The sequence below is a fragment of the Arvicola amphibius genome, chromosome 11 (genome assembly GCF_903992535.2).
Source record: "Arvicola amphibius chromosome 11, mArvAmp1.2, whole genome shotgun sequence".
Taxonomy (NCBI): Eukaryota; Metazoa; Chordata; class Mammalia; order Rodentia; family Cricetidae; genus Arvicola; species Arvicola amphibius.
Window position 1 is genome coordinate 25,274,580 of NC_052057.2, and position 13,681 is coordinate 25,288,260.

A 13,681-nucleotide genomic window follows, 5' to 3' on the forward strand; every position below is an offset into this window, starting at 1 on the left:
AGTTGGCCTTGATTTGATTTCTTGAAAAGTATTTGTGAATGTGTGTGGAGAGCATGCATGTGTGTGCCGGAGCTCACAGAGGCCAGAACAAGGTTGGAGCCCCTGGAGCTCCAGTCACTGTGGCTCTGAGCCTCCCAGCGTGCAGTTGATTCAGCTAGCTGGCTGTGCCCGCATCACACTGTACCAGATGCCTAGTCCTTTGCTCTGTTGGTTTAAGATCCAGACTCCTTGTTCTGCCTCTTGTTTATATGGTTTGCTGCCATCTGGAGTGTTACCTTTGTCCGTATCCAGGTCTTGTCCCAGTCTTCAAGACTGCTGGAGGGTGTCTGTGCCTCCTGGAGCGGTCCCCACCTGCTGTCATGCAGTGACCAGCTGCTGTTTCGTTATATGACTTTCCACATGTCTGTTTTGTCCTTGCGGCTGGACGCGACTTCCTCAAAGGCATTGCCTCAGTTTTCCTTGTGCTCCCTTAATGTCTGAGTTGGTGTGGCCAGCTGTGCAGCCTCGGCTTCCAGGAGCCGTTACGCCAAGTTAAGGAGCTCAGTATTTCTCAGTCATCGTGAGCTAGGAAGTGAACCACAACTGTGAGTCTGAAAGACTGGGAACTTCTACGGCCTCAGTTCTTTGAACATAGTAGGGATTTGCAAGCACTTTATAGTTAAAACTGAGGCATAAAATAAAATAAAATAAAATAGTGATTGCTTCTGAAGAAAAGAGCTGAAATGTGAACAGATAGCAGAAGTTATGATGCTGGCTGTATTCCAGGTGAATGCAGAGCATTGACCCAAGAGTCCTGTGATGTGTCTGCCGTGTTAACTCAGGCCATGGAAGCCCTGCAGGACAGACCTGTCTTATACAAGTAAGACTTACTGCTTTGTCTTTGATTATTGCCTTGATTGTAGGAGTACCAGATTCATGTCTCTGTGATGCTCAGTGATGCTTCACTTCTTTTCCGTGTGTGCTATTGGAGCATCAGGTTGTGTGAATGCTGCATGTAGTTAAGGGAAGACCATGGGGCCCTGCGGTATGACTGTCTCTTAGTTATATGTGGCAGTCAGCTGGCTTAGCCAGTTTGCCATCTCATTAACTCCCTTGAAATTGTACATCACTGAAACTCCATAGCAACACAGCCCAGGGAGAATGCAGCTATATAGACTGTATAATATAGTTACTCTGAGATTGAAAAAAGAGTAGTCACAGTCAGGGGTCCATCAATGGGCATTTTTAAATAAAGGTCCAGGTCTTTGATCTTGTAAGTATGCCATCTAAGATCTTCATATTAATGTTTTGGATAGGAACCCTATGCCTTTTCATTTGTTGATTTTTAAATTCTGTATTTTAATGTTACTCAAAACAAGAATCAGTGCATTTTTAAAGCTCTGGAGCAGAATGAAAGCCAGCTGTGAGGAGAGCAAGTGTTGATCCTGTGAGAGATGACTTGCTCACAGTCACCTGTCCTAGAGACCCTGGGAGGGTCCCTTTCATCAGTGTTTGAAGTATTTCTCATGGTTCCGCCACAGAACACGAATGTAAAATGACAGGGTTGCTCTTTGCTAACTTACAAGTACATGCTATAGAGCAGATCCTCTGCTAGTGGTGAAAACATCAATTGACTGCTTCTCTCAGTTCTTATAACTTCGGAATGTCATATAAACAGATGGATTATAATAGGTAGTGTCTTTGGTAGTCTAGTCTGAATGCCATGTTCCAGGTGCTGTGTGGCCCAAGTAACCCGTGATAGGAGAGGAGGATGACCTTCAGGGTGCCTTTCCTAAGGGAAACTGTATACAGTGAGTCTCGGGTGGAAAAGGTGTTTTCTGGGAGGGGGCAGAATATTCTTCTTTGAGGGAGTAGTGGGTGTGAAGATGTGAATTGGTTGGGAAGGTGTGAACTGGCTGTGAGTTAGTGTGTATCTATGGCAAACTGGTGCTGACTATCGATCAGCGGCTTTACAGTCGCAATGATATTGGCAGTGATTGTCAGAGACCTGTAGTCCTCAGACATGTGTGCATGGTTTTAAGTAAGGGTTGCATTGGCTTCAGATTTATCCTTGTTCAGAAGTTGATCTTTTTAAATGCCTTATGTATTTTGGACACTGATGATTTCCACACAAGCACACAGTGTGTACTGGTAATATCAAGCTGGCCTTCTTCCACTGCCCGCATTCAGTTCCTCGTAGACCTTGCTTCAGAGCAAGTGTTTTCAGAGGAGAATTATTTTCACAGTTTGCTAAATTTGGCTATCTGGCTTATTTTGCTTACAGAGACATCTTCAGTTCCTTCCATTTTGCTGCAAAGGGAAAGGTTTCATAGTTCTTCGGGGTTATTAACACTCCGTGGTATATACATACCAAATTTTTAATGCATTCATCTGTTGTGGGCACCTAGACTGGTTTATGTCTTAGAGGTTAATATTGGGTTCTTACCGCTCACTTTATTATCATTATTGCTATTATTAATGTTGGTTTGTGAGACAGGGTCCCTCACTTAGTCTAGAGCTCACACATTCAGCATGACCAGCTGGCCAGTGAGCTGTAGGGTCCTCTGTTTCTGCTTCCTCAGAGCCATGATGTCAGGTGTGCATCATCCTGCCTGGCTTTTTACATGAGTGCTGGAGACCTAAACCTTGTCCTCATGGTTGTATGGCAGGTCCTCTAGAACCCCAAGCACTGAGCTTTTAGGGTGGATTCTTGAGTCAGATATCTTGAACATGCCCTTGAGCCTCCGTGAGCTTTAGTTTCCTAGGTAGAATGAGGATAACAGTGCCTGTTGTACGAGGCTGTGGAGGACCTCATTCCACTAGGCATCACGTAATGTTAGACATTTCCACAGTGGGGAGGCAGGCATCTGCTACGGTCTAAGCAGGGCTCTGTAGAGCCAATGAGACAGCAGAGGGCAGCTTAGAGGCCCAGTGAAAAGAGCAGAGACTAACTCTGAGAGGGCGAGCAGAGGGGAGGGATGGCGTATGCAGGCTGTCAGGGGTGTTTGGAGGTGGGGAAAGTGGCTACAGAGACCATTCATTCAGCAGGCTGTGGTGAGAAATCTGCCTTTCCTTATGTGATCCTCTTCCTTGGTGTCTGTCAGGTTGTGGGGGCTTCCTATAGCCAGCAGGTGGCAGTGTCTGAACTTCATTTCAGCAGTGTGTAGGTTTCATGAACAGGACAATGTCAATTGAAGTCCTTGAGAAAGCTGCCTAGCTCCTATTTCTTAGTAGTTGTAACTGGAATTCTAATGTGTTACATTAATAAACCACTGTACCTATCATTTTTCATTATCAACTCAACACAACCTGGGACCACCTGGAAAGAGAGCCCCAGAGAGGAATTATCTGCATCAGGCTGGCTGTGGCCATGCCACGATGGGGTGGGATTATTGCCTGAGTGGGAAGACCACATGGATGCACCATTGCGTAGCCTGGGTGTAAACCGTGTAAGAGGAAAGCAGCTTGCTGGGTTGAAGCAGCCAACGAGGCAGCAAGTGTGCAGCAGGGTGCATCTTTGTGCTGGGCTGTGGACGTGCCGTGATCTGCTTCCAGTCCTGCCATGACTTCCCAGAAGTGATGGGCTGTGAGCTAAAATAAACTTTCTCTTCAAAGTTGCTGTCGGTCAGGCTGTTTTTATTCCAGCAACAGAAATGAAGCCAGGATAGATAATTCTTTTAAAGCTGAGTATAAATGGGAGTTTTGAAAACAAATTGCTGATTCTTCACCGTTAGTAAACCCAAAGAGTATAAGTTACTTTGGGATATGGCAACAAAACCCATCCATTTTTTTAATGAATTTGTGTTTCATTCAAAAAAGGAGATTGTACAGATTTTTGTTGTTGTTTTGCTTTGTTTTGTTTTTGTTTTTTCGAGACAGAGCTCCTTTGTAGCTTTGGGGCCTGTCCTGGAACTAGCTCTTGTAGACCAGGGTGGCCTTGAACTCACAGAGATCTGCCTGTCTCTGCCTTCTGAGTTCTGAGATTAAAGCATGCGCCACTACCACCCGGCTTATAGTATTCTTTTAATTTGCCTTTTTGACAAGAAGTATGTATTTTTAATATTTACTCTTATAAAAGTTACATTTTGAAATGTTGACTTTTGTTGGGAAAGTCTTTTTAGTTTTCTGTCTCTGAGACAGATGTTCTGTGTCTAACTACTTCATGTTGATTTTCTTAAATTATATTTTTCCTGTGGGATGACGTAACATTAAGTGAGGCTTCACAATAATCATACAAGTTAAGTCCCAGTGTTCAGCAGCCTTTAGAGCACTGAGTGAGCTCGTCTGCTCTGGAGTCACCACCCAGGCCTAGACACAGGTGTCGCCTCACTGTGATGGGGCCTGGAAAGGAAGACTGAGTTCTTTTGCTTAGAAAGGTGAAGGTCAGTCATTGGATCGTCCAGGAGGTTTTAGTAAAATTGCCAGAAAGATTTGTCTAGGTTAAACATGTGTGACTAAAGAACACATAGAAGAAAATAAACACAAACCGTTTGATTCTAAATTGTCTTAAAGTGTAGAAAGCAAATGTGAGCGTCTGTGCAGCAAGCAAAGCTTTGCCTGATGCCTGCGTTTTCCCTGCCCTCTGCTGTACTGCATCTGCAGAGATGTCACTAGAGTGAGCTGTCCTCAGGAGAGGGCCCTGCCCTGGGAACTGTAGCCGTCTGTCCCCTCACTCCTCCCTTACAGCAGGAAACAGTGTAAATGACGAGAACATCCAGCAATGCTCCTGTGTTTAACAGGACACGGACTCTTCCGTCTACAACATAATAGAGAAAGCAGAATAGCCTGAGAAAATAATTCTCCTGGACGTCTTGGGGAAACTTGTAAATTCTGTTCATTAGCTATTGAATCCATTTTTTAATATTTAGGCTGGTAGAATATTGTTTGGGGATTTTAAAATTGGTGGTATGGAATCTGCTGACTTTACATTTTTAGTTTTTGCTGTGTACTTTAAAATTATAACTTGTAATTGGAGAGTATAAAGAATGACAATTATATTAGGAAACAAGCTGATTCCAGCCGCCCACAGATTCTTCCCAGATTGTCCTGCACCATAGTTCATAGCTTTCTTTCTCTGTTATTTCCCCCATTCTCAGCAAGAATGGCTGACTTCTGATATAAGAGAAATGATATTTACTGTTTATAGATAGCCACTTAATAAATGTAATATGTCTCATTGGAGTCAAAATAAGCTTTTAAAAATGAATAGCAATTTTGGGTTAGTATTTGGTGCTAAGTTATAGTAACATAAGGAGAAATTTGTAATATGGGAAGAAATTCTTGGTATTTGGGCTATAGAATCCTAACCAGCCTCTGAGAAGTGTGTGGCTTCTGTGAACTTTGGAGCATCGTGTTTTAGCTGCCGTGAATCCAAGCCAGCTGTTCCTGTTGCTGCTGCATCTCCTGCTACCCAGTCCCAAGCATTCTTTGTTTGAAGGAGCAGAACTGGTACCTTTCGAATGAATTTCAGCGCGCTCAAATGACTGTTTCCAGGTAGTCCTGCTTGAGGAGCGGGCGCCTGCTGAAGCTTTCCTGTCCTCCTGATCTTAGGCATGGCGTGAGGAGTTAGGGGACAGAGCTCCTTCTCATGTCATGATGTGTTCCCTCTAGGTATACCTTAGATGAATTCGGAACGGCCAGGCGAAGCACTGTCGTTCGTGGGTTTATTGATGCTCTCACAAGAGGAGGGCCAGGAGGTACACCTAGACCCATTGAAATGCACTCCCACGACCCTCTGAGGTATAGTAACCAACACTGGTAGAGGATTTGACACTTTTCCCTGGGGACATCTATACTAACAGGTGGTTTCCTGTAGGTATGTGGGGGATATGCTGGCATGGCTCCATCAAGCTACTGCCTCTGAGAAGGAACATCTGGAAGCTCTCTTAAAGCAAGTAACTGCACAGGGTGAGTGTACTGACGGTTATTGCTAATGCTTAATAGAGAAAATGGGCGTGGCTTCTGTGTTTCCATTGCTGTCTTCACTGAGATAAACATTTCACATGTAGATGGCACATAAGCATCCTGCTGTCCACACACACACACACACACACACGCACACACATATGCCCCACTTCTATTTAATAGACTTCTGTGCTGTGGTCTGTTGCTTAGGATCTGCTTACCTTCTGCTACACTGCTGCTTTCTTTTACGACACGGCTGGAGTGCCCAGCATATGTTAGCTCAGACCACAGCCTCACACTTAGAGGTGGGAATACAGTGCACAGGCTGAGTGTTTCATATCTCACTGGCGCTAATGGCTTGTTGGGTTTTTGTTGTTGTTGTTGTTTTTGATAATTACCATAGGTGCTTAAAATGTTTGTTTGGGTTTTAAGTGAGAATAACAGCTATATTCTAGAGGTGCTGATGTCTGTAAAACTTCTAATTTTCTTAGTTGTAGCTTTCTTAAGAGGTATGTTAGCTACTTTTTTGGTTGCTGTGATATAATTCCCATCAAAAGCAATACACGGCAGGAAAGAACTCCACTGAGGCAGGAAAGGCATGGAAGGTGGTTGGTCATAGCGGTGCAGTCAGGAAGCAGAGAGAGATGATGCTGGTGTATCTTGGGCACTGTTGTTCTTCTTCCCATTTGAATCAGTTTGGACCCAGACCACATTTAGGGTAAATCTTCTGCCTAAATCAAACCACTCTAGAAAATGCCTTCACAAAAATACCCAGATACTTGTGTCTTGACTGATTCCAAAATCTAGTCAGATTGGTGAGATCAAGCATTACAGGAGACTTATTTTAGAGCATAGGGTGTAGTGTGTAAGGTAAGGGTGTTCTGATTTAGAAATACTGTTCCTGATGTCACCCAACTGGGTGGTGCAGAGTAGCTCATCAGATGGTTTGTGGGAGAAGCCACGTACAATTTGGTGGTGGCATTATGTCGCAGGCTCAGCTGTTCAGTATTGAGACTTGATGAAGCATATGTCTTAGATTGGTAGAAAGTTTGCATTTTTGTTATGTAAGGCACAGTCTGACATGGTCTTCTGTGTATCCCAACTGGCCTCAAACTGGCTTTCCTGTCTCAACCTTCTAAGTGCTGAAATTATAGGCATGAATAAAACTGTACTCATTTTTTGTTGTTGTTGTTCCTTTGTTACTCTTCTTCTGCAGTTCTAGAAGAATGCATGTCCAGACTGAGCACAGTGCGCACACCTTAATCCCAGTACCCAGGAAGCATAGACTGGCAGATCTCTGTGAGTGTGAGGCTAGCCTGGTCTACACATAGTGAGCTCTATGCCAGCCAGGGCTACATAGTAAGCCCCTACCCCCTCCCCAGAGTGGGAAGAAGGTGGAAGAAGGGATGTGTTTCTTCGAAGGTGCCTTTAGAACAGTTTATATAAGAGACAGTTTAGAAGTTTGAAGATAGATTATTGTTGGGTTAAATTCTGAGCCTGAAAATGAAAGTGGTTACCTGTCTGGCTCACCTTATAAATGCCTGGTGCTCAGTAATGATCAGCGGGCAGCAATGTTGTTTCTCCTGGGGTGGCGTGCTCAGTTTTCAGCCTCCTACTCCCATTGTATGTTAGCCACTCTGTGCTCAGGTGAGGCATCTGCAGACCCCTCCTGCTGTCCTTCCCCGCCTCTTCAGCTCACAGGGCTCCAGTCGGGTTCTTCACACAAGGGTACTGTAGTTGGTTTGTTTATTATTATTATTATCATCTCTTTGGGGGCCCACCACCCAGCTCCCAATAAATAAATAAATCACATAAAGTCTTATTCTTTCTTATGAATGCCCAGCCTTAGCTTGGCTTGTTTCTAGCCAACTTTTCTTAAATTATCCCATTTACCATTTGTCTCTGGGCCTTTATCTTTCTCTATTCTAAATACTTTTCTTAATTTCCTACTCCATGGTTTGCTGTGTAGCTGGGTGACTGGCCCCTGGAGTCCTCTCTCTTCCTTTTCTCATTTCTCAAAATCCTCCTATTTAGTCTCTGCCTGCCAGCCCTACCTTTCTTTTCTCCTGCCTTACTATTGGCCATTCAGCTCGTTATTAGACCAATCAGGTATTTTAGGCAGGCAAAGTAACACAGTTTCACAGAGTTAAACAAATGCAACATAAAAGAATACAACAAGCCAGGCGGTGGTGGTGCACGCCTTTAATCCCGGCACTCGGAAGGCAGAGGCAGGCGGATCTCTGTGAGTTCGAGACCAGCCTGGTCTACAAGAGCTAGCTCCAGGACAGGCTCTAAAGCTGCAGAGAAACCCTGTCTCGAAAAAAACCAAAAAAACAAAATGAATACTGTACCGGCGGGTACCGGCGTGTACCGGCGGTCGGAGGGGTTTGGAAATAACCAAAATAATCCTTTTATAATAAATCAGTTTTAATAAAAGGGGAAATAAGGGAACTTACAGAACCAAGGGTCCAGCGGAGCAGAAGGTAATGCGGGGGATAGCAAACGGGGCTCCTCCCGGCGCCCTGATCCTTTTTAAGGGTATCCTACTCCCCTGGGGCAGCCACGCCCTTGAACGCAGGGATTGGGCCAGCTGCCCCAACAGAATACAACATATTTTAGATGGGCAAAGTAACATCTTCACAGAGTTAAACAAATACAACATGAAAGAATGCAACACATCTTTGCATCATTAAGTAGATATTTCCCAGCATAAACAAATGTAACACATCTTAAAATACAGGGTTCATTTTGTTAATCATCTTTCATACAAATTATCAACATTTTGTAGATACATACTGGGTATTAGCACCATTCAAAACATGTCAAAAATTATACTTAACAAAATGTTGCTGTTTATTTTAAATGCTATTCATGACATTTAATTAATTATTTTTGATTAATAGTTCTTAAAACATATGAGTCAAGTATAACTTGGGAAGAAATAAGTATGTTGTACTTAATTTTAGGCGTTGAAGAAAATATTCAAGAAGTTGTTGGACATATCACCGAGGGTGTGTGTCGGCCTCTGAAGGTATCTGACCAAATTATTGACTTGTTCTTAGGAATTTAGATAAATTGATAAGTAACAGCTTGAAATCGAGCTACAATTTTGTCAAATTAATACATCATCTAGGCTGATAAAATACACTTAAACTGAAACCATTGCCTGCTCTCTACAAAATGGGAAGAGCTGTAGCTTGCATTTATGAACTGACTTTATAGTTTATATTTCCTGTGCCACTGGTAAGCAAGCAAGGAAAAGCATTAAATTGAACAAGCAAATGAGTGCATTTAATGTATTACCTCGAGCACAGTGCCTTCTTCCATTTATCATACTAATAAATAATGTTTACTCCAAAATGAACATATTTACCTGTTGCTGCTGCTGCCAAACTACTTGCCACCCAGGGGCAAGCTTTGGAGTCATCAGGTTCAGAACTCATTCTGCTCCTGCCCCAGGCCTGAGCTTTTCTGGGCTGCAGCATGCTCGCATGGGCCCTGCTCGGTGCCTCCTGTGCGCAGTGGCGAGGGCAGAGCGAGGCAGCTGGGCTGCATGGTTCCCAGGGCCTGCCCCTGCCACAGGCGTCTCTCCATTATGGGGTCACAGAGCTCTTGGAAGTGCCTGAGTTCCCTCTAGTATGTAGACGTTACGCTTTAGGATTTATTCTTATCATAAACTGAACTTTTTTTTTATTATTACTTTAAGATTTTCTTTGGTGTTTTGATCCAGAAAAAAAAAAAAAAAAACCCAGATGATCACCTACCTTTTGACAGTGTAATATGTTTATAAATTCAAATCTCACCATTACTTGATAATAAGTACTTGAAATTATTGTATGTCTTTCACCAAATAAAATACGTCCTGCAGTGTGATGTTCAGACATTCATAATCTATATACATTTTACTTGTTTTGTATACAGCTGGTTGTTAAAAAGATTAAAAGAGTGAAATTAAGCTCTTACCAAATGTGGTGGTGCATACCTATAACACCAGCACTCTAGGAGGGGCAGACTGAGTTTGAGACCAACCTGGATAACATAGAAGCTTGAGACCAGTCTGCACAGCACAGAAACACCCTGTGTCAATACCACCACCCCAAAATGTTATTTTCCTCCAACTTTCCTTAATAACCAAAACATCTATTATGTTATTAGGAGACCGTTAACTGAATGAACTTTACATTAGTGAGATAAAGCACCTAGGTCACTAAGAAAAATATTAAGATGAAAGTTATGTTGGTTAGGGCTTCTATTGCTGTGATAAGATAGCATGATCATTAGCAACTTGGAGGGAAAATGGTTTATGTTACTCATATTTTCACATCACAGTCCGTCACTGAGGGAAGTCAGGGCAGGATCCTAGCAGCAGGAGTTGAGGCAGAGGCAGAGGTCGGTACTATGTGCTGGATTTCTCTCTGTGTCCTTCTGTTTACAATTAACGTCCTTTACAGTTTCATGATTGTGTTAGCATTCAAAAACACCATTTTTAGTGATGTACTACGTAATTATAATCATGGGGTCAGCCAGTGAGCTCCAGGTTCAGTGAAAGACCTTGTTCAAAAGACAGGGTTGAGCGTGATAAAGGAAGACACCTTGTGTAGATTGCATGCAATAGTATTCACACCTGTGTGCAACATGTACATGTGTGTGCATGTATCCACACACTAAAAAAAGGTGTTCATACAGAAATTGATGATTTTTCAATGCAAATGGCATTCCTTGTCTTATTGCCTCAGGCCAAAGAGGAGTCACTTTCATAAACATTCAAGTGTGAAGATAAATTAATTCCCATAAATAGAGAGGTTTTTGAAAATGTTACACATACAATATACACATATTTGCTTACAGTGTCTATGTCCTGGGAGCAAAGAATAGAGACGTCAACCTTGAGAGGGCTTATTGAACATACGTGCACTGTTGTAGCAGATGCTGCAGAGACTGAAGTATGTAAGAAACAATGTCTGTTTAGAAAGCAGGAAAATAACCATAGGAGTAGCAGCGTGAGGACGGACAGAGTAGATGGTGTGAGCATCATCAGTAACAAGGGATGCTGACCAAGGTGAGCAGTGGGTGGATGGAGTTAATTAGAAGATTCCTGGAAGAGTAAGTTCATCTTCATACCAGTAGCCTTACAGCTGTATGGATTTGTTGATATTCACTTATGACTTTACTCTCTGCTAATAGGAACAAACGTGTAATGCAGACAGAATTCTTTCTCTCATTTTCATGAGTGCTGCTGGCTAAGCATATGTCTAGTAATGCTGCAGCTGCTTTTGCAGTTTAGTTCTAACCAGATCTACGTACACAGTGGTGCTGAACCTCACAGTGGCCCTGCTCTTGTTTCCAGCATTGCCTGCTTTGAGCCAAATGTTGCAGATAGTCACTTTTAAGAATTTGTATTAAAATGTTTATCATATGTTATAATTTAATATACAGAATTTCTTTAGAAAGCATTTTGGGATTACTGCAATAATGAGATTGTTTCAAGTATTTTTATGTTGTTTATACCTCATTGTTAGTGAAGACAAGGTATACATTTAAGAAATAAATGTTCAGGGTTTTTTTCTTCTTGTTTTCATAGGTTCGAATTGAACAAGTAATACTTGCTGAACCTGGGGCAGTTTTATTATATAAAATTTCTAATCTCCTCAAGTTTTACCACCATACAATCAGGTAACTGAATATTAAGTGTGCTTGTGTCCCCTGGAGTGTTTCTCTGTATTCAGAACACACTTCTGTGAAAGACCATGCATGCTCAGTGTTCCTGTATGCCTTGGGGGATGTCATTCTTCTCCCCTTCCTGTTCCGTAAATGACCACACACACACACACACACACACACACACACACACAGAGAGAGAGAGGGGGGGGGGCATACACATACAGACGACACAGACACATACGCACAGACATAGACACACATACACAGAGAGACATACAATATACATAACAAAATATGTCTACAAAGTAAGCCTTGCTGCTGTAGTAATTGAGATCCACGACAGCTAGAGCCGTTGCTATGGGTAGAATAGGACATAATGGGTGAACTTGTCATCTGGGCATCAGTGACCTCAGTTCTTCGTTTAGTTTTGCATGAATGATAACATAGACATAGCTTCATCTTCTCTCCAGAAAAGTAAGTTTATAGAATTGGAACACGTATCTTACCTAAATATATTATAATTGAAATCCCTTTCAGTGTATCAATGAAGAAAATAAGTGTACATACTTATCTCCTTGCAAAACAGGAGAAATCTCTTTAGATGGCTCTAATAATCATCTATTTACATCTATTTAATAGAAAATTGAATATTACCAGATATGCTAATATAATTATTTCAAAATAGCAGAGTTCCATAATTAGTCTTAAATATACTGCTACTTAAGAAGCTGTATAAAGTTGAATAACTCTAGTTTGTAGATATATTTTTGATAGGTTATACTAGTTTTAATGAAAACAACTCAGTATTATGCAATCTAATTATCAAATCAGTAAGAGCTGTTGATTTTTTTCTTAAAATTAAAACCAGACTTTGCTCTGTAATCAGGATGCATGTCTGTTGTGCTAGAGAAGACAGTGTTTGCATGTCACAGATGTCAGTTCTGACTCACAGCCTTGCCAGAATATGTTAGGAAATATTGGAAGCCTGGAACAAGCTAACTAAACCTTACCCGGAATGCTTGGGACCAGGCTTGGGGAGTAGTTAGAAAAGCCTTTAACAGTCCCGCACCACTCATCGAAAGACCCAGAGCTTCCTGAACAGGGTGTACAGTTTCGTATTTCAGATTCTGGTACTATGGCTGCTCAAACTTTAGTGTGCTTTTTTTCCCTTTTTAATTTCCTTACTCAAATGAAAAGGAAACTGACCTTTTTATATGAAACTGGAGTGATTAGTGTGTAGATCTCTCTCTCTCTCTCTCTCTCTCTCTCTCTCTCTCTCTCTCTCTCTCTCTCTCTCTCTCTCTCTCTCTCTCACACACACACACACACACACACACACACACACACTCCTGTATACATCTGTTTTGTTGCTAGGTCTCACTATTGTAGCCCAGGTCAGGCAATCTACTAGTACCCCCCCCTCCCCTCGCCCATGTGTGCATGCATGTGACATGTGCCCATCGTGCATGAGGAGCACAGAGAATGCCAGGAAACTTCTCTCACTGTCTGCCTTATTCCCTTGAGGGCCTGCAGCTTGCCTTTTAGACTGATCAGAGGGCTCCTGGGGCCCCTGGTGCTGGGGTTCCAGGCACATGCAGCCGGCATGACTTTATGTGTGTGCTAGGGGTCACACTCAGCCCCTCCAGCTAGAAAACAAGCAGTCTTACTCATTGTGCATTTCCCCAGCCTCCACATCCAGATCTCTTTTTAAAGTGCTGTGCTCAGTGAGCTGAATTGTGTTAGCTCCTGCTTTCCAGTCTGAAATGAAATGTTCTTTGTTTTAGTGGCATCGTTGGAAATAGTGCAGCTACTCTACTGACGACAATTGAAGAAATGCACTTGCTAAGCAAAAAAATATTCTTCAATAGCTTGAGTCTGCATGCAAGTAAACTGATGGACAAGGTGGGTGTGTTCAGCTTCCCTGAGCTGCAGCCATAATGGACTTCTTTCATGTTCTGACTTTAGTGACTTTTTTTTCCCCTTCAAATTCATGTTGGGGAAGCTTAGTGTACCTCAGGTCATAGTTCATTTTTCTGGATTACCATAACTATATCCTAATTGGAGAAATATCTCAAGGTGAGTTTCACTACCTCGTTTTCTAAATGTTTCTATCTTAAACATTTTTCAATGCAGAGTG

General features: G+C 42.4%; 1 protein-coding gene across 1 annotated transcript in view; it reads left to right on the plus strand.

Annotated features, from left to right (window-relative positions):
* Cog6 (component of oligomeric golgi complex 6) overlaps positions 1-13,681 on the plus strand; it is a 38,948-nt gene that overhangs the window by 9,513 nt on the left and 15,754 nt on the right. Inside the window, exons 8-13 of the mRNA XM_038347797.1 lie at positions 766-859; positions 5,590-5,718; positions 5,795-5,886; positions 8,850-8,914; positions 11,465-11,556; positions 13,329-13,446. Coding sequence (XP_038203725.1) covers positions 766-859; positions 5,590-5,718; positions 5,795-5,886; positions 8,850-8,914; positions 11,465-11,556; positions 13,329-13,446 — 590 coding nt within the window. The remainder of the gene's footprint in view (positions 1-765; positions 860-5,589; positions 5,719-5,794; positions 5,887-8,849; positions 8,915-11,464; positions 11,557-13,328; positions 13,447-13,681) is intronic.